This window comes from Pseudophryne corroboree (genome assembly GCF_028390025.1).
Source record: "Pseudophryne corroboree isolate aPseCor3 chromosome 3 unlocalized genomic scaffold, aPseCor3.hap2 SUPER_3_unloc_64, whole genome shotgun sequence".
In the NCBI taxonomy this organism is placed as follows: domain Eukaryota; kingdom Metazoa; phylum Chordata; class Amphibia; order Anura; family Myobatrachidae; genus Pseudophryne; species Pseudophryne corroboree.
Window position 1 is genome coordinate 461,035 of NW_026967557.1, and position 21,726 is coordinate 482,760.

The 21,726-nt window shown below is 48.1% G+C and overlaps 1 protein-coding gene across 1 annotated transcript in view; it reads right to left on the reverse strand.

The window, feature by feature from the left end:
* LOC134984570 (oocyte zinc finger protein XlCOF7.1-like) overlaps window positions 1-21,726 on the reverse strand; it is a 326,662-nt gene that overhangs the window by 166,747 nt on the left and 138,189 nt on the right. Inside the window, exon 10 of the mRNA XM_063950127.1 lies at window positions 20,366-20,621. Within this exon, the coding sequence (XP_063806197.1) occupies window positions 20,366-20,621 (256 nt within the window). The remainder of the gene's footprint in view (window positions 1-20,365; window positions 20,622-21,726) is intronic.

Sequence of the window (21,726 nt, forward strand, 5' to 3'; positions counted from 1 at the left end):
ATACTGCTTTTTAAAGAGTTATTGTTTTTTAATAAATTGTTTTCAAATGTACACACTTAGTGAATGGTACTGTTCTTTCCTCTCATAGCGCAGCATCCTATTCTTTTCTATTGTTACCATATAGGGAGTGACTCCCCTAAATACTGGCTGCTGCTTAGCCAAGCACCTCGCCTCATAGCGCCCGAATACCCCTGGGTATTTTTTTCCTTATGCCCCAATCCTACTGCCCTATAGCGGCTCGCTCTGCTCACTCCGGGCACTGTTCACTGCCGCAGCCTAGTGACGCTGCTGAAGCCACGGGCTGTATTCTGGGGCTATGTGCGGCCAGTCTTTCCTGCATGCTTCGGACAGATACCTGACTTGAAGGTGCTTTTGGCTCAGACGGGAGTACTTGCTCTTCAGATAACACAGGTGCGTAGCTCCCGCTACTGCTGGGGACAGAACGGGCTGCCCACAGTCACCGGAGCCCAGCGGTGATATTGGGGAGGGAGATGGCTGCCATTTTGGATCCTGGTGCGTGGCCACTGAATGCTTTGCCTTCTGCCTTCAATAAGGTTTAATATAACAGTGTCCTGACGGCTGGACCGGGGTCACTACAATAAATTGAAGCATTTGCCTGGAAGTGAAACTACCTTCTATTTATATAGTACCACTATAATCTACTTCCCTGGAAGAAAAAAAGACAAGGCTGAGATTTGAACTTTTATGGAGCGTAAACGTATGCCCACATCCACAACAGCCTGCAGGAAGTGCAAGGAATGTCCCAGATGAAAATCCACAGCAGAATACGGTTGACCCTGACACCAAGAGACACATTTCTTCCATATGCGATGGTAATGTTTCGATGTGACCATCTGGCCGGCTTGGAGCATAGTCGAGATAACCTTGCCCGGAATCTTTCCTGGCAAAAATCCTCCCAATATACTTCCAATGCATCAAACGTAGCAGTGGTAAGTCTGGATAGATGAATGGCCCTTGTGTAAGACGATCATCCTGAATTGGCAGAGGCCAGGGGCCTACGAGTAATAAGGCTAGAATGTCTACATACCAGGCCCTGCGGGGCCAGTCTGGGGCAATCAGAATTGCCTGAACCCTGTCCCCTTAAGTTCTTTGAGAACTCTTGGAATTAGAGGAACTGGAGGGAACAAGTACACCAACCGGTAAATCCACGGTGTCGCCAGAGCGTCCACTGCTGCGGCCTGTGTATCCCTCATCCCAGATCAGCAACGCAGAAGCTTCTTGGTAAGCTGAGAAATCAACAAGTCGATTTGCGGGTAGCCACACCGATGAAATATCTGCTGAAACACTTGCAGGTAGAGGCCCCATTCCCCCAGGTGCAGATCATGTCTACTGAGGAAGTCTGCTCCCCAATTGTCTACTCCCAGAATTAATATGGTGGAAATGGCCTTGGAATTCCACTCCATCCAGAGGAGTATCTGTGACACCTCCCTCATTGCATTTCTGCTGTTTGGACCTCCTTGTTGGTTTATGTATGCCACAGTTGGTGCATTTTCCAACCATACCTGTATGGCCTGATACTGAAGGATATAAAAGAGGTCAGCAGAAGGGCATTGTAAATCGCCCCGAGTTCCAAAACTTTTATCGGAAGGGAAGCCTCTTGGTCAGACCACCTTCATTGGAACCGAGCCCCTAGGGTCACTGCAGCCCAACCATGGAGGCTCGCATCCGTTGTCAACAGAATCCAATCCTGAATTCTGAAGTGTCGACCCTCCAGGAGGGAGATCAGCAACCACCATAAGAGGGAAACCCTGGCGTTTGGTGAAAGGCATATCATCTGGCGTATGTGCAGATGTGACCCAGACCATTTGTCCAGCAGATCCAGCTGGAATGGTCATGCATGGAATCTTCCTTACCGAAATGCGTCGTAGGCGGCCATTATCTTTCCCAGTAAGCTTATGCAAAGATGTACCGAGATTTTGTTCAGCTTCAAAATGGAACATACCATTGTCTGAATTATCTTTGCCTCGTCCATAGGAAGGAACACCTTCTGAGACACCGTGTCCAATATCATTACCAGGAACTGAAGCCTCTGCGTAGGTCCTAGGTGGGATTTCTGCAGATTAAGAATCCACCCATGATCCGTGAGTAGTCGTGTTTGAAGGCTGATCTTTTCCATCAAGTGCTCTGAATATAGCCATTATGAGGAGATCGCCCAAGTATAGAATGATTTTCACTTCCTGCTTGCGGAGTTGTAGCAACATCTCTGCCATCACCCCTGATAACACCCTCAGTGCCGTTGATAAGCCGAAAGGCAAGGCCTGGACCTGGTAGTGACTGTCCTGCAGTGCAAACCTGAGGTAAGTCTAAAGAGGCGACCATATTGGGATGTGAAGATATGCATCCTTAATAGCCAGAGAAACCAGGAATTCCCCTTCTTCCATGTCACGCTTGGCTTGAGTTGGGGATCTGACGACTGATAATTGACTGAGGGAGCAGCTATCGGCAAAGGAAGGAAATGAGGTGGCTGAATGTAGTTCTTACTCATGGATTGAATACTTAGGCCTGAAGATGTAGAGGGGTAGGCAATGAGGACAATGACCGAGAATGATACACTGAAGAAAGAGGAATTCAGTTTTAATGAGACCGCAAATCATACACTACGACTAGGAGAGACGTCCGAGTGAATTCTGAAAGACAAAAGGTACATGACTTGTAAACGATGCTGAAGAATACTGAATGAAGAAGAGACTTGTGATTTGTAAACGATGCTGAAGAGAGGATCGCTGTGAGCACCATCCGCAAACGGAGACCCTCTGCCAGATATCAGGATACCAGGGGTTAAACCATAAGAGCAGGTGGACTGGGAGCAAAGGACTGCAATAACAGAACTGACCACCAGGCGGACACAACAGAACCAGGATACCAGGGGTTAACCTGGGAGCGCAGGGCACCTTACAGCAGCAAGTAACTTGAAGTACTGGCAACATAGCTAAGCATCAACCCCTTTTTATAAGGGAAGCCTGTACCTGATTGGCTGGACGCGAACTGGGATACCTATCGTCTTGGATTGATCTCCAACATGATGGCTCCCTGCACAGAGGACACATGTGGAACCAGCACACAGCCACTACCTCTGGCCTCAGCCTCCCAGACGCCGCACTCCAGTAACAGGACACTTGGAAACAGACACCTCCGGCTGCCATGCTCCGCTCCCCAGGACCCGGACCCCGGCCTCCAGACACCCAGCAGCCGCACCGGAAGACCTTGCTGCTGTAGCTCCTATCCATCGCAGCGACACCAGCCAGCTAAGAGGAAAGCCACAGGGACCAGAACCGGTGGTAAGACTCCGGATGCTGACAGTACCCCCCTTTTTAGGGTGGTCTCCGAACACCCACGCTGCTTAGTGGGATTCTTGGCATGAAAGGCACAACTCAGTCTTGGAGCATGAACATCCTCTGCAGCCACCCAAGATCTTTCCTCCGGACCATATCCTCTCCAATCTATGAGATACTGGAGACGACCATACCTCTTGCGGAAGTCAAGAAACTTATGAACCTCGAATTCCTCATTTTGAGCAGCTTGAACCTTGGGAGGTTAAGGGAAAGATGCCCGAAAATGATTTAGTACAAGAGGCTTTAGCAGAGAAATGTGGAAGGCATTGGGAATTTTCAAATAGGGAGGCAGTTTCACCTTGTAAGAAACAGGATTCAACACTCGTAATAGGATACGGAACGATGAATCTTGGAGCAAACTTTTTGGTAGGAACTTTGAGTCTGAGGTCTCTGGTGGATATCCAAACACGATCTCCCACTTTGAGACTAGGAACAGCCCTATGTTTCTGATCAGCATAGGTCTTTTATTTCTGGGAAGTCTCAAGTAGCGCCTTATGAATTTGACTCCAAATCTTAGTGAACTGACGAAGAGCGGATTCAGCAGCAGGAACCTCAAGAGATGGGAGAGATTAGAAGGAAGGAACTCGTGGATGAAAACTATAGTTAATGAAGAAAGGAGTGGAATTGGTAGAAGAATGATATAGGTTATTGTATGCAAACTCAGCAAATGGGAGGTAATCCATCCAGTCTTACTGAGCAGGGGACATGAACATCCGTAAGAAAGTTTCCAGATATTGGTTGACTCTTTCAGTCTGTCCGTCAGTCTGGGGATGGTGGGCTGAAGAGAAGTTCAACTTGATTCCTAGGACAGAGCAGAGAGCTTTCCAGATTTGGCGAGGAATTGAGGACCCCAATCAGAAACTATTTCCTGTGGAAGGCCATGCAAATGAAAAATCTATGAGAAAAACAATTTGGATAGCTGAGGAGCAGAGGGAAGACTGGTGAGGGGTATGAAGTGAGCCATCTTTGAAAATCATTCCACAATGACACAAATGGTGTTGTGCCTTCTGGAGACTGTCAAATCGGTTATGAAATCCATAAAGATGCGAGTCCAAAGCTTTTGAGGTGTTGAAAGTGGATGAAGAAGACCCGAGGGAGATGTTCGTGGACCTTTTGTTGAACACACTTGGAACAGACTGCTTCAAATTCAAAGACATCTGTTTTAAGATGAGGCTACCAGTAGAATCGCTGAATGAACTTGAGAGTCTTATGACCACCGGTATGACCCATGAAAGATAAAGAATGAGCCCAAGTAAGCAATTTCCTGCAAAATTTTGGTGCTACAAAAGTTCTCCCCAGAGGAGGTAGAGGAACAGTACGAGTTGAAGCAAATGAAGCCAGATTCAGAATAAATTGTTTCTCAGAGGAGTTGAGTGAATCATCCGTTTGAAAAGAACGAGAAAGTGCATCTGCTCTTCAATTTAAGGTTCCTGGGCGGTTAATAGTTTAAAGGAGAACCGAGAGAAGTAGTGAGCCCAACTGGCTTGCCATGGGTTTAAACAACGAGTTTAAACAATGGGTTTAAGCCATCATGGAAGGACTTGGAGAAGACGGAATGGGAGAAGATTCTGAATGATCAGGACTGGGACTTAATGTTAGTTGATTAGGAAGAAGAAAAAGGTCTCAAGTCAGTTTGAGAGGTTTCCTGTTAAGGACGAGGTTTAGCTTTCTTATGAGATGATTTTCCAGTTCTGCCCATTCTTCAGCATAACATTACAGAGATTAGAGAACAAGGTCAGGAGGCCAGTAGCAACATAGCATAAGTATTAAAGTGTGGAAATAGGGAGACATCAGTGAGCATAGACCCCCAGTGGCCATCGGTTACAGAAACATTGTGAGGTCAGTTGTTTATGGGTAATAGCAAGAAGATGCCATCCTTGAGCGGTAAAGTAATTTATAGGAGCCAGCAACTGGAGCCTGCTACTGTCCTGGACACATGGACTGTTACACCGTAGCTATACTGATGCCCCAAGAGCTCTAATTGGATCTCACGGGGATTGATAAGAGCAGGAGGGAAAAAAACCCCAGCAGCAGTCAAACAGTATGGAGGATGTAGTCAGCACAGTCTGCCACCAGAGGGAGTCGACAGAGCAGGAGTGGAGGCCAGGCAATAATAATAATAAAAGCAGTTCAGGCGACCACTTACTGCCCAGGTAGGGCTGCAGCGGCAGAAGTCCCTGCCAGAAATCACTGAGGCTGTAGTGAAGGGCACTGATCATGGGCTGCCAGTGTCTGTAGCTCTCAGAGAAGCGGCTGGTTTCAGGAGGGCATGTGGTTATATTGCCAGTTTTCAAGATGGCCACTTCTGGCAGGGAAGCCCAGATCAGAAGAAACTGTCCGGCTATGGTGGGAGAACCAGGTCAGTAATAAGGCAGGAGAGGAGAGGGTAATAGGATGCAGGGGCACAGGGTAGCGTATTTGGCTGCACAGAAACCACACCTGTATGTCCTCTATAATTCACAGCTCCACCAGATTTCCCCCGTAGCACCATGGGTTACGAGGAGAGGGGAGATGCCGGGACACTGCTGGAGAGATGACAGGCAAGCGCTCCATGTATTTCCCGCTGCCACAACTCAGGGCTTCAACGGCCGGACAGTAGGAGAAGGCAGGCTGCGGACAGGTGAGCTGACTAACCTGACGCGTCCCTGCTGAGGCCACCAATCCCCGTAGTATGCACCGCATCAGATGCCGGGAGAGCAGCTCTGCTCTGTCTCCAGCCGCGGTCACTGCTGATCTCCAGTCAGCCTCTCCACACGATTCCAACAGTACGGCTAGGCACAAGAGTGGACAGGGCGCACAGCCCTGGGTGAGTAGCAGTGCTACCTCGTTGAGGTCCGGTCCGCGGTGGGAACACTGCACAACTTCAGTCCGCGGCTTCGGATCCGGGAGTACTCCGCACCCTGCAAAATCCAGATGAATGGCTCCGCAACCTACAAAACACACAGAGGGGCAAGAAAGGGCCTGAAAGAGCCCGTAGGACAGCTGTAAAAGGCAGAAAGGACCTATATAAGCAGGAGCTCCTTTATCCTGCTTCCTGCTGCCTTTCCAGTCACCCCCCCTCCCCCGTGACATCATTTATTGATGTTGTAAATAGAAGTAATGTAGATTTTTGCACCAATCTAAGACCTGCGAATCTACTTTGGGAGCCACCTCCCTTTTTTTTTTTTTTTTAAACATTCCCCAGCTGGACGAGGATAATTGGAATTCCATTTCTTGGAATTCTAACTTCCTACTGGGCGTAAACATAAAATTTCCATCAGCTGTTTTGGGATGTTTAAACACAGTTGCCTTAGTTTTTAACACAGGCTCTGCTGCCTCTTCTAAGGATAGAATGGCTTAAATAGCACTAATTAGCTCAGGTATGTCCACTGAGCTGAGACCTTCCGAAGTGCAATGAGTCCTCATCCTCCAACGAATCCTCATCTAAAACATGTGTAGACTGTGAAGATGTTGTATCATGTCTATGTGATTTACTTACCACCAGCCTTTCAGCCTGCTTTTTTGAGAGGCTGACAATTCCCTAGGTGTATAAACCTCAGAATGAATGTTGCATGTAAGGGTTAATAGGGAAACCTGTCACTGGTATAGGAGCTGGTATAAACTGCTCAGCTACATTGGATAATGTCTGTGCAAAGTAGCCCATGAAGGTTCACCAGAACCTCTGCCTGCCTCACTGTACACGTGGGTAAGCTTTGTCGCGACCCGGCGGGGAGTTGTTGGAGCGACTCTAAGGTGCGTATAAGATGCTTTTTAGAAAGATCACTCAAAAAAAATAGTAATACTATAAAAATAGGATTTAAATACTTACCAGTAAATCCTTTTCTCCTAGTCCGTAGGAGGATGCTGGGGTCACTTCAGAACCATGGGGTATAGACTGATCGGCAGGAGACATGGGCACTTTAAGACTTTTCCAGAGTGTGAACTGGCTACTCCCTCTATGCCCCTCCTCCACACTTCAGTATAGGAACTGTGCCCAGGGAGACGTACATTTCGAGGAAAGAATTTATTATAAAGTTAACGGTGAGAGTCATACCAGCTCACACTTCAACCATGCCGTACAACAGGGCATTCAACGTTACACATGTCAACGGCATGAACAAATGCACAGCAACATGCTGAAAAGAAATGTAACACAACTCTTGTGTAACAACAACTAACAACTGCAGGTAAGGTACGCACTGGGCCAGGTGCCCAGCATCCTCTACAGACAAGGAGAAAAGGATTTACCGGTAGGTATTAAAATCCTATTTATTCATACGTCCTAGAGGATGCTGGGGTCACTTCAGAACCATGGGGTTATAACAAAGCTCCAGAACGGGAAGAAAAGTGCGGATGACCCTGCAACACTGATTGACCAAACTTGAGGTCATCATCGGCCACGGTATCAAACCTGTAAAACTTGGCAAACGTGTTTGCCCCCGTGGTTGCAAAGTTGCAACGCCGAGACACCCCGGGCAGCTGCCCAGGAAGAGCCCACCTTTCCAGTAGAATGGGCATTCACCGAACTCAGTAACGGCAATCCTGCCGTGGAATGAGCGTGCTGAATCGTACCTCTGATCCAGCGCGCAATGGTCTGCTTAGAAGCAGGATACCCAATCTTGTTGGGAGCATACAGGACAAACAGAGCCTCTGGTTTCCAAATTTGAGCTGTCCTTGCGACATAAATTTTCAAAGCCCTGACCACATCTAGGGACTTTGATGCAGAGAAGGTGTCAGTAGCCACTGGCACCACAATAGGCTGGTTTATATGGAAAGAGAAAACCACCTTCGGAAGAAATTGCTGCCGAGTTCTTAACTCCGCCCTATCTTCATGGAAGATCAAGTAAGGACTCTTGTGAGACAAGGCCGCTAACTCAGACACCCGCCTTGCGGATGCTAAGGCCAACAGTATGACCACTTTCCAAGTGAGAAATTTTAACTCTATCTCCTGTAGAGGTTCAAACCAATGTGATTGAAGGAACTGCAACACCACGTTAAGATCCCACAGTGCCGGGGGGGGCGTGGCCTAACGGGACATGGAGTAGCAGCTCGGCGTGAGTGCTCTCCACTCCCGTATATCCGTTTGGACATCCTGTGTGGACCCCCCGAGCCCAAAATACATCGGCGGACAGGGGAAGGTCTGAGGCAGCAGTGAGACCGTCGTGAGCCGCCGGACGGGCGCGGATTGCGGAGACTCGGAGCGCCGAAGTTTCTCCTTTCTGGCCTCCCTCTGCACCTAAAATGGCGCCGTGACTTCCGGTCCCGGCTCTCTGGCGCGGCCCCTGGAGAATGCGCTGTGCTGGAGCTGATTACACGGGGAGCGCATGAGTGACCCTGCCGGAGCCTGCAATAATCCTCTCAGCTACTGAGTGCTGTACTGCCCGCGTCCCCCCCTCACATGGGGGAATAAGGTACCTGACTGCTGGACCCTGTACACCGTTTTCCTTGCTCCCTCCAGTGCTGCAGTAAACCGAGACACCCTCAACCCCCCCTCATATCTTCTGTGCTACTTGAGTGCTAAATAGCCCTGGGCTGGGAAGCCCATATATTATAGGGGTCGGGTATCCTCCTCAGAGGTCTCCCCTGCATGCTTCTGAGGAAAGGCACTGATCTGTTATATATGGTGGTCTGAGGAGCTGAGACTGTGTCCTGCTGCTTCCAGGGTGTGCATACTTCACTGTTATTCTGAACCACATAACCTCTGGGTTGCTGATTGATACTCTCTGATCTACTGATTCTGCACTACTATAAGATATCTACAAAATGGTGAAGAATCATCATAAATCGACTGCGGCCCGGCTCGCACAATACTCGCATACCCCCAGAGGGCGCGCGGCGGCGGCGGATGGGGGTGGAGACGCCCCCCGACACCGGGGTCCCCCAGCCACTCGACATCCTCCGGCGCTGCCTCGGATGATGTGCTGCATAAAGTGTTGGAAGCCCTGGCGGCTAGCGAATCCCGTCTCTCTGACAAGATAGGCCAAGTACAAGCCGACCTGACCATAATCCACCACGATATCCAAAAGATTAGAGAGCGGGTCGGTGAGGTCGAGACACGAACATCCACGCTAAAGGATAAATTCCCCCCGCTTAGCTCCCGTGTCACCGCCATGGATGGTCAGCTGTCCGATATTAAAAGCAAGATGCTAGACATGGAAGGCAGACTGAGAAGGAATAACATCCGTTTTGTGGGGCTCCCGGAAAAAGAGGAGGGCAGCTCCCCTGAGCAGTTCGTGGAATCTTGGCTGAAAAATTCTCTTGGAGTTGAATCCTTCACGCCATTCTTCACGGTGGAACGAGCCCACAGAATTCCTTTCAGGCCGTTGCCGCCGGGTGCGCCGCCGCGCACACTCATAGCGAAATTCCTTCACTATCGAGATCGAGATGCAGTTCTATCCTTGGCACGCACCAAGGGACCCCTGATGTGGAATGGCTCCAAAATTTCAGTGTTTCCGGACTTTGCGCTGGAGGTACAAAAGGAGCGTGCACAATTTGTTCCGATTAAAAGACGCCTCAGGGAACTTAATCTACAATATGCAATGCTGTTTCCCTCTAGGCTGAGGGTAGTGGCGGATGGAGAATCAAGATTTTTTGCTACACCTCGGGACGCTGCCCTGTGGTTGGATCGATGGGCCCCGGCCAGACGGGCGCTTGCTCCTGATCCTTAATGTGTGATGTAAAGTCCTATGTCTAGGCTGGTACTTCTTACTGTTATCCATATCGCAGTGCATTACTCGGCTTGTTGATGTCTCTGTTTAGGGCTCGGGGTGGGATCTCCTCACCTTTTCTAGCTAAGGGAGGGGGACCTACGCTTTTTGTCTTTGGGCCATTTTACTCATTGCCCTCACATGTTAGGCTAATTTTTGTTTTTTGTGTTTTTTCTCTTTGTTGTAAGGGAACAGGTTAATGGGGGAAGGTATGCCTCAGTTCGGGAGGGTATACAGGGTGGGGGGGGGGGGGGGCAGGATGGGAGGGAACGTATTTTGTTGTTTGTTTCCTTTTTTTCATTTCTTGTATGTGTTGCAGACGCTATGGGGTTATTGATTTTTACTACTGCATCTAGTTTTGAAGTAGAGGGTCTGGCGGGGATACGCGGGACCGACCGTATACTATGGAGTGTCCTGACTTATGGCCTCTAACCAACTCAAATATCCTGGAACGTCCGGGGGCTAAACGATAAGGTCAAGCGTTCACTAGTGCTTCGACATGTGAAACAATATGCTGCAGATGTTATTTGCCTCATGGAGACCCACTTAGTGGGGGCAAAAGTCCTTGCTCTTAAGAAACCATGGGTGGGATGGGCTTACCACTCCACCCACACGACACATTCACGGGGTGTGTCGATCCTAGTTAGAAGGTCGGTCCCGTTTGTTCTTGATCAGGTCCAACTGGACCAGTGGGGCAGATATGTCTTTATAAAATGCAAAGTTTATGCTATGTCTGTACTTATCCTGGCTGTTTATATACCGCCCCCTTATTCTCCGGCGGTTCTCAGAAAGGCAGCTGAGTTTATAGCGATGTATCCGAATGTTGCAATAGTCTGTCTTGGAGACTTTAATAATGTCCTCGACCATGCTCTAGATCGAACTAGAAGGTCCCCTGATGCTCCGGTGACGCGGAGGAGGGACTTTGCGCTACTGGTAGACAGTCTGGGCTTGGTTGATGCATGGAGGGCTCGTCATCCTGGTACACGACAGTATACATGTTTTTCTCCTACCTACTTATCCTTTTCTAGGATAGATCTGGCACTCACCTCTAGGGGCCTGCTGCCGCGGGTGATTGATGTTCACTATGCTACTAGGGGCATATCAGACCATTCCCCGGTAATCCTTAGTCTAGATATGGGAGATGTTAGGGGGGTGCGGTTTTGGAGGTTTAATCCCTTTTGGTTGACCCAGATGGGCACCGGTGCGGAGTTGGAGGAGATATGGGAGGTCTTTTTGCGGGAAAATCAGGGTTCGGTGTCTGATACAATACTATGGGATGCCTTTAAGGCACATGTCCGTGGCACCCTGATCAAGAGAGTGGCAGCTTTGAAATCTGGCTATGCCCGGGATGAGCGTAACCTTGAAGCAGGATGTAGGAAGCTGGAGCTGCAGTATATGACTGATGGTCTGGATACTACGAGGGAGAGGTGGCTGCTTGCGCAGGCTGAGTGGCGTGAATGTCTGGCTGAGAAGGCTAAATACCGCCTACTCTATGCTCAACACACGTACTACGCAACGGGCGATAGGTCTGGTAGCTTCATGGCAGTGTTGGCGGGTGCAGATAGAGCATCTAACACGGTGTCTGTAATTTGTACCAATGACAAAACTACTCATTCTAACACGCCTGATATTGTGGGGGTCTTTGCAGATTACTATAGACGACTGTACAGCTCTAGGCTTACCCACTCCGAGACCGAAATAGAGGCGTATTTGGCTGATATTTCATTACCCAGGCTGTCCCAAGACGCTACAGCTTTTCTGGACTCCCCCTTGACACTGACTGAGGTGGAATCAGCGATTAACTCATTTCCTGGAGGGAAAACCCCGGGCCTTGACGGAATCCCCCTGGAACTTTATAAAAAGCACTTACCCTTTTATGGCCCTAAACTCCTTACTCTATATAATACACTGTTTGTACAGGGTCGGCTGCCTGACTCTATGGCTGAGGCCCTAATTATAGTCCTCCTTAAGCCAGATAAGGACCCAACACGGGTCGAATCTTACCGCCCGATCTCCTTGCTGACAACTGACGTTAAGATTTTAGCTAAAATTCTAGCAACAAGGCTCAGTGAGGTGATTCTACAATTGATACACGAAGATCAATCAGGGTTCATGCTGGGCCGGTCCACTTTACCTAACTTACGTAGACTTTACACGCAGCTCCAAGCCCCTCGCGAGGGGTCCTGCTCCTCAGCTATAGTATCCCTGGATGCAGCTAAGGCATTTGATTCTGTGGAGTGGGGCTTCTTGTGGGGGACGATGGACAGATTTGGGTTCGGACCTATTTTTAAAAAGTGGGTCCAGTTACTTTACTCTGCACCCCGGGCTAGGGTATCAGTTAATGGCCATATATCCTCATCTTTCTCCCTACAGAGAGGGACAAGGCAGGGCTGTCCTCTGTCCCCAATCTTATTTGCTCTAGCAATAGAGCCTCTGGCCGGCATTGTTAGATCTTCCCCGCGGGTGGCGGGCCTCCGGTTGGGTGGCAGGACAGACAAAATTGCTCTTTATGCAGACGACATATTGTTGTTCGTACCTGATTATTCTGCTAATATGCCTCATATTCTGGAAATTATTGTCACTTTTGGGGGATTCTCTGGTCTGTCCATCAATTGGGACAAGTCCTGTGTCCTTCCGCTAAGAGGCCCCTGTCCTGTCTGCCCCCCCGGGGGCCTGCCGCTTCGCTGGGTGGACTCCTTCAAATACCTGGGGGTATGGGTTACTAACCAGTCCACGCAATTTATTGAGCTGAATATACACCCACAAATAGACTATCTGCGGTCCCGTATCAGGGTGTGGAGTAAACTGCCACTTACAGTTACGGGTAGGATAAATCTAATTAAAATGGTTGTATTACCTAAAATGCTATATGTCCTCCAACATTCCCCCGTCTACCTCCCCCAGAAACTATTTGGTATCATAGATGGTATCTTGTCTTCACTGGTGTGGTCTAACCGTAGAGCTAGGATTGGACTGGATACTTTAACTAGGTCCCGGGACTCGGGTGGGCTGGCTCTCCCGAAACTTAGATTTTATTACTTAGCAGCTCAGCTGTTCCACCTAATTCCTTGGGTATCTGTTCCGTCCAGGGACCTATTAATCTCTAACGTCTTACTAGCGCTTAACATAAATCTGACACCCCTTCAGCTCCTACTTAGTGATAATGTAGCACTCCTAAAGATGCCGCTGGTCAAACAAGCAATTATGGTTTGGAGACAGATACACTCCATGTTAGAAGGAGAGGGATGGGATCCTGACACCCCATTGATGCACACTCGGGCTCTCACACACTTCACATCCCTACATGTAGGTTCGGTGTGGGGACGCTGGGGGGTTCTCTCCATTAATCACTTATATTCCTCGGGTACATTCATTTCCTTTGGACAAATGCGAACTGAGTTCAATATACCCGCATCCTACTATTACAGATATATTCAGCTTCGCCACGCTTGCGCGTCCCAGTTTGGGGCTGCTCCGCCTCTCCTTCGGAAGTCCCCAGCCCACCTGCTCCTGACCGATAGCCTAGGAACGGGGTCTATCTCCGCTCTCTACTCCACTCTGCTCGGTGCCCATCATTCTAACAGTCTCTTGCACCTTAAAGCCAAATGGGAGGTGGATGTGGGTCCGATCTCCCTGGAAATATGGGAGGAAGCCCTGGGGGCTGCGCGCGCAGCTACCACATCGGCCCGTTTTCAACAGATACACCTGTTCATATTACACAGAGTCTACATCACTCCCAGACGCCTTGTCAATATGGGGGGACGGAGCGACTCTAGATGCCCGAAGTGTGCCTCTCTTGACGGTACCTTCTGGCATCTATTATGGACCTGCCCGGTTGTGCAGGACTTTTGGCGGGAGCTGATACAGATTATGGCCGCTACGGGAATCCCCCTAGATGTGTTTACTCCCCTTGTGTGTACCCTAGGGGTCATAGACGAGGAGATACTGGATGCCCATTCCAGAAGATATACTCTTAACCTATGTGCTCTGGCAAAGGTACTGATAGCACGCTCATGGATGGCGGCTGCCGGCCCCGATGTTAATAAATGGATACCACTAGTGAATTCGGTTGCGTCCCACGAAAAATTTGTTTACATATCTAGGAAAGCCCCGGTAAAATATTACAAGATATGGGATAGGTGGCTATCGTCACCATGGTACCAATATACCCAAGCCTCTCCCCACTGATAACCTGTGTTGTTCTTTTGATAAATTTATATAATACTACTGCATGACCTGATGTGATGTACAAAGGATGCTTAGTGCGGTTATAATATAGTTGTCTGCAACTCTCGTTATATGCTTATGTTGCTATGTCGCTCTTTACAATAACTGTTGAACCAAAAACGAATACACAGAGCACATGCTATGGTTTTTCTTTCTTTTTATTTTTGCATTGTTATTGCTATGTTATGTATGTTTGACAGAAAATCAAATAAAAATATATTGAATTAAAAAAGATCCCACAGTGCCACTGGAGGCACAAATGGAAGTTAATTGTGCAAAACCCCTTTCACGAACGTCTGAACTTCTGGAAGGGAGTTGTTTCTGAAAGAAAATTGATAAGGCCGAAATCTGGACCTTAATGGAGCCCAATTTCAGACCCGCATCCACACCCGCCTGTAGAAATAGGAGAAAAACGTCCCAAGTGAAACTGTTCCTTTGGAGCCTTCTTGGATTCACACCAAGATACATATTTTCTCCAAATACGGTGGTAATGTTTAGACGTTACTCCTTTCCTGGCCTGAATGAAAGTGGGAATGACTTCTTCTGGAATACCCTTTCGGGCTAGGATCTGGCGTTCAGCCATGCCGTCAAACGTAGCCGCGATAAGTCTTGATACACGCACGGCCCCTGCTGCAGCAGGTCCTCGCGAAGAAGAAGAGGTTGAGGATTTTCTATGATTAACTCTTGAAGATCTGGATACCAAGCCCTCCTTGGCAAGTCTGGGACAATGAGGATCGCCTGAACCCTTATTCTTCTAACAATCTTGAGAACTTTTGGAATCAGTGGAAGTGGAGGGAAGACATACACCGACTGAAACACCCACTGTGTCACCAGTGCATCCACTGCTATTGCTTGAGGGTCACTCGACCTGGAATAATATCTCTGAAGCTTCTTGTTGAGACGAGATGCCATCATGTCTACTTGAGGGACTCACCAAAGATCTGCCACCTCTGCGAAGACGTGTGGGTGGAGGCCCCATTCTTCTGGATGGAGATCGTGTCTGCTGAGGAAGTCTGCTTCCCAGTTGTCCACTCCCGGAATGAAAATTGCAGAGAGTGCTTGCATGTTTTTCCGCCCAGAGGAGTATTCTTGTCGCCTCTGCCATCGCCGCTCTGCTTTTCATTCTGCCCTGACTGTTTATGTACGCCACTGCTGTTACATTGTCGGAATGGATCTGTACGGTTAGATCTTGAAGAAGATGCTCCGCTTGTAGACGGCCGTTGTAAATGGCTCTCAACTCCAGAACGTTTATGTGAAGACAAGATTCCTGACTTGACCATCTTCCTTGGAAGCTTACTCCGTTTGACTGCCCCCCAGCCTCGGAGACTTGTATCCGTGGTTACCAGGACCCAGTCCTGAATCCCGAACCACCCTGAATCCCGAACCTGCGACCCTGCAGTAGGTGAGCACTGTGTAGCCACCACAAAAGCGATTTCCAGAGCCTTTTCCACTGGAAGAAATACCCTCTGTACTTTTGTGTCCAGAATCATTCCCAGAAAGGATAACTTTGTTGTAGGTTCCAATTGTGATTTTGGAATGTTTATGATCCAACCGTGTTGTTGAAGCACTGTCGGGGAGAGTGCAATGTTCTGCACCAACCGTTCCCTGGACCTCGCTTTTATTAGGAGATCGTCCAGGTAGGGAATTATAATGACTCCTTTCTGACGAAGGAGGACCATCATCTTCGCCATCACCTTGGTGAAGACCCTCGGTGCCGTGGAGAGTCCAAACGGCAACGTCTGAAATTAGTAATGACAATCCTGTACCGCGAATCTCAGATAAGCTTGATGCAGAGGATAAATGGGAACATGTAAGTAGGCATCTTTTATGTCCACGGATACCATGAAATTCCCTTCCTCCAGACTGGAGATCACTGCTGTCAGAGATTCTATCTTGAATTTGAACCTTTTCAGGTATAGATTCAGAGATTTTAGGTTCAGGATCGGTCTGACCGAGCCGTCCGGCTTCGGAACTACGAAGAGGCTTGAATAAAAACCTTCTCCCTGTTGTGAGAAGGGAACCAGGACAATGACTTGATCCTGACACAATTTTTGTATTGCTACAGTTACCACCTCCCTATCGGGGAGAGAAACTGGTAAGGCCGATTTCTAAAAGCGGGAAAGCCTTGAAACTCCAGTTTGTACCTGTGGGACACAATTTGTAAGACCCACGGGTCTAGGCCAGAATGAACCCAGAACTGACTGAAAAGCTGCAGACGAGCCCCAGCGTCATATTGTAGACTTGGCAGAAGCAGGTGATTTCTGCTCCTGTGATCCTGGGGACGCTGAGGACCTTTTTCCTCGTCCCCTTCCTCTACCTGCCAAGAAAGGGGAACCTTTACCCTTTTTGTATCTATTGGGCCGAAAGGACTGCATCTGAAAGTGATGAGGTTTCTTTGCCGACGTAGGAGCATAAGGCAAAAAAGTTGATTTACCTGCGTTAGCCGCAGAAACTAAAGCATCTAGCCCATCACCAAACAAGGCCTCTCCATTATAAGGGAGAGACTCCATATTTCTTTTGGAATCTGCGTCAGCATTCCACTGGCGAATCCACAACGCCCTCCGTGCCAAGACTGCCATGGTAGATGCTCTTGATCCCAAGAGCCCAATATCTCTCATAGCTTCACGCATGTATGCTGCAGCGTCTTTTATATGACCCAACGTAAGGAGAATCTTGTCTCTATCTATTGTGTCAATTTCAGAAGACAAGTTATCTGACCACTTTTCAATAGCACTACTCACCCACGCACAGGCAATGGTAGGCCATGAGTAGTGTCCCATTGGCCACATAAAAACTTTAATGTAGTCTCCAACTTTTGTTCTGCCGGCTCCTTGAGAGCAGCCGTCCCAGGTGCAGGGAGAATCACCTTTTTTGTTAACCGTGACAGGGCCCTGTCTAAAACAGGGGGGGGGGGGGGGGGGGGGGTGACTCCCACTTTGTCCTGTCCTCTACCGGGAAAGGATAAGAAGCCTGAATTATTTTGGGGATCTGAAATTTCTTTTCAGGGTTTGCCCAGACACCCCCAAAGAGAGTGTTCAGTTCATGAGAAGGAGGAAACGTTACATTAGTTTTCTTTTCTTTATAGAGGTAAACCTTCTGCTGAGGTAAAGAAGGGATCTCCGTAACCTCTAACACCTCCTTTATAGCCACAATCATGTACTGAATGTTTTTAGCTAATTTTGGATCTATTGCCCTGGAATCACCAGTGTCGACACAGGAATCAGCGTCCGTGTCGGTCTGTATAACCTGAGCAAATGACCTCTTATGGGACCCAGAGGGATCCCCTGTGGTTGAAAACACAGAGTTTTGACAAATCACATCTTCCACAGACTTTCTCCAAGTTTCTGCATGAGACTCAGACTTATTCAATCTCTTACTGATATGATTCACACTATCACGTAATTCTTTCACCCATTCAGGCTCATGGTGTGCCGGTAGCGACATCACATTACAACCCTGTGTCCCCATAATGGCTTCCTCAGGGGAAGAACTCCCTGCCTCAGACATGTCACACGCGTGTACACCACACCACAGACACTCCGGGGCTTATAGGGGACAGACCCACAGTAAAATCTGTCAGAAGGATACAGAAGGAATTGCCAGCTCACAACTCAGCGCCAGTAATTGTCTGTGAAACACAAAATGCCTACAGAGCTGCAGTGCTTTTATAATTACACAATGTACATAGCACCAAATTTCACTGCGCCCCCCCCCCCCCCCCCCCCCCCGTTTTACACCCGGATACTTGTTTCAGCAGTGGAGGAGGACCAGCGGTCTTCTCTGCAGCCTGGAGGGAGAGAAAATGGCGCTGAGCAGTGTGCTGGCTGTCTGAGGAAGAAGCCCCGCCCCCGTAATGGCGCGCTTTCACTCAGACTTAGACTCATGTTTATACTGGCGTGGGGTAGGACTGTGCCGCAGCAACTTATGCCCCTAATCTGCCAGTCCTATAAGGGTTCATGCTGCCCAGGGCACCCCCCCTCCCCCCACACCCTGCACCCTGCAGTACCTGTGTGTGTGGAAGCATGGCGCACAGCGTTCCCGCCCGCTGCGCGGTACCTTTCTAGCCGTCCCGATGTTGAAGAGTCTTTTCCTCTTACTCACCTGTCTTCTGACTTCTGGCGCTGTAAGGGGGGTGACGGCAGGCTGTGGGAGTGAGCACATAGCCGCAGCTAGCGTTCTGTACCCCTCAGGAGCTAATGGTGTCCTGTCAGCTTAGAAGCAGAGCCATGAAACTCACAGAAGTTGGTTCCTACATCCTCCCCTAGGTCCCACGAAGCAGGGAGACTGTTGCCAGCAGTGCTCCCTGAAAATAAAAAACCTAACAAGTCTTTTCCCGAGAAACTCAGTAGAGCTCCCCTGGAGTGCATCCAGTCTGCCTGGGCACAGATTCTAAACTGAGGTCTGGAGGAGGGGCATAGAGGCAGGAGCCAGTTCACACTCTGGAAAAGTCTTAAAGTGCCCATGTCTCCTGCGGATCCGTCTATACCCCATGGTTCTGAAGTGACCCCAGCATCCTCTAGGACGTATGAGAAATAAGAAAACTTATGGCTGCTAAAAAAACAGCAGCCCTCTGACCATGGTCTGGCTCCTGCCGCACCAAACAAAACACTGATGTGCACATGCGTGTAGATGGTGACACTACAACTACTGGATGATCATTGTGAATGTCTGAGGTATTGATACAATGCAAATTTGTTGAGATATTGTTTCTTTTTCAGATGGAACCATGGGTCGTGCACGTGATGCGACTGGCAAAAGGGAGCCATTGGTTTTGGCCGAGACCGGCATTTGTTTGTTGGTGATCCCTTGTAGACAGTGAGTAGTATCCATCTACAGTGGAAGAAGTATGGACACCAAGAATCTCAGCGGCGGAACAGTGGGCGAATGCAGATCATGACAAATCAGGACCACAGGCATTTAAAGCGCCTAGCAACCATCAATCATTCCAAACGCATCAGGAAATGCACCAACAGTACAATGCCGGACCCAGCCAAGCAGTCCCAGATCTGGTGAATTGGAGGGCCACGTGAGATGTGGTAGCACGTCAGACTGGTGCTCTGAAAACCAATCCAAGCCTTTCGGCAACTGTTCCGCCACTGAGAGCATACCTAAAGTTTAACACTAATGTGATAGCTGTTTTTATGGTAATTATTTTGAGCAATAGAGTAGCACCTGCAGTATAGTGGGGTCCCTTGTCGGGGCTGCAGGCTTAAATGCACTGAGCAATACATGAACTAAAACTCCACTGTTTATTATTGTTAGTTAATATAGTGAGTGCAAGACACATTTATGTATGTAGTAAGGCTACTGGGAAACCTTAGATTGAGCAATATTGGATCTGGCCATTACATTCCCTAAAGTCATAACCTCAGAACTGCACAGAGCAGGAACTATTATTCACAAGTAATTAGGAATGTGTTCATCATGAACAAGTCCACAATTACCGTCTGAAGGTTACACAATTATTTCAAGTCTACACTGATATTTGAGAATAAAGCCTTTAACAGAAAACACCCCTGAAGAAGTCGCTATTGACGAAACGCGTTGGAAGACACGCAATTTGGATTTAGAGTGAATTGGAGTGGATAAGAACAAGCCCACCCATGCAAGGGTGACAACAAGTGCAAAATGCTTGTCTTATGATTATACAGATATGTACTTGTGATAAGCTTTTAATCTGTTTTACTTGAAGTTCTAGATTCAAATTTCATTTTATTTCTGAATCTTATACGAATTGTATTTGGTGGGCTCAGGTCTACTGTATAGCAGGAAATATTTCATACCTGCATCATCTAACAAAATGCATATAAATTAGGCACTCCACAAAAAACAATACTAATTATATTATATACATACATACATACATACATATATACACATTTCTATATAATCACTAATAATAAACTTCTGCTTGTTACTTTTAATAACATTATAATAAGTGTGTAATAACTCTCTATGTGATATTTGTCATGGATAGCCTTGGGTTAGAAACACCCAACTGAGAATAGGGCTGATGGCGGAGGAGGGTGTAGGATAAGAGATTGCTGTAGTGACTGAGCAATGAGAATGTGACTTCTGTAATAAGTGTTTATTACTCACCTGTGCTGATATCTGTAGGGATCTCCTCCTCCTTACACTGCTGATCACCCCTCACATACGTCTCTGCTTCTTCCTCTATATCTTCTGCCTTCATATCAGTCACATACGTCTCTTCTTCTCCCTCTATATCTTCTGCCTTTATATCAGTCACATACGTCTCTTCTTCTCCCTCTGTATCTTCTGCCTTTATATCATTCACATACGTCTCTTCTTCTTCCTCTATATCTTCTGCCTTAATATCAGACAGACGTTCTATCTAAATAACCAAAAAATAAAGATATTTATGGTAAGAACTTACCGTTGTTAAATCTTTCTGCGTGGTACACTGGGCTCCACAAGGATAACATCGGATGTAGAGTAGGATCTTGATCCGGGGTACCAACAGGCTCAAAGCTTTTGACTGTTCCCAAGATACACTGCGCCACCTCCTCTATAACCCCACCTCCGTGCACAGGAGCTCAGTTTCGTTAACCAGCCCAATGCAGTAGCAGGTATCAGAGATGACAATCGCTCGTAGCCAAGTACACCGCACACTCCCCACAGGAAAGGGTGTCAGCGGCTAATGCCAATACCAATCCAAAGAAGCTAAGTGCGTAAGGGTGGACGCCTTGTGGAGCCCAGTGTACCTCGCAGAAACAGATTTAACAACAGTAAGTTCTTACCATAAATCTTGTTTTCTGCTGCAGGGTACACTGGGCTCCACAAGGATTAACATCGGGGATATCCTAAAGCAGTTCCTTATGGGAGGGGAAGCACTGTAGCGAGTACAACAACCCGGTGTCCAAAGGAAGCATCCTGGGAGGCGGAAGTATCGAAGGCATAGAACCTTATAAACGTGTTCCCAGAGGACCATGTTGCCCTCTTGCACAACTGTTCAAGGGTCGCACCATGGTGGGCCGCCCAAGAAGGTCCAACCGACCAAGTAGAATGGGATTTAATGGTAGCAGGAACCGGATGACCAGCCTGTACATAACCATGTGCAATCACCATTCTAATCCACCTGGCCAATTGCTTGGAAACAGGCCAGCCACGTTTGTGAAAACCAAACAACACAAAAAGAGAATCAGATTTCCTAAAAGAGGTAGTTCTCTTCACATAGATACGGAGAGCCCGTACCACATCCAAAGACCGCTCTTTGGAAGACAACTCAGGAGAATTAAAAGCCGGAACCACAATCTCCTGGTTAAGGTGGAAGGAAGACACCACCATAGGCAAATAACCTGGCCGCATTCTAAGAACCGGCCATTCACGGTGAAAAATGTAATAGGGAGACTTACAGGATAAGGCACCCAAGTCCGATACCCTTCTATCTGAAACAATCGCCAGCAAGAAGAGGACCTTAAGGGACAGCCACTTAAGGT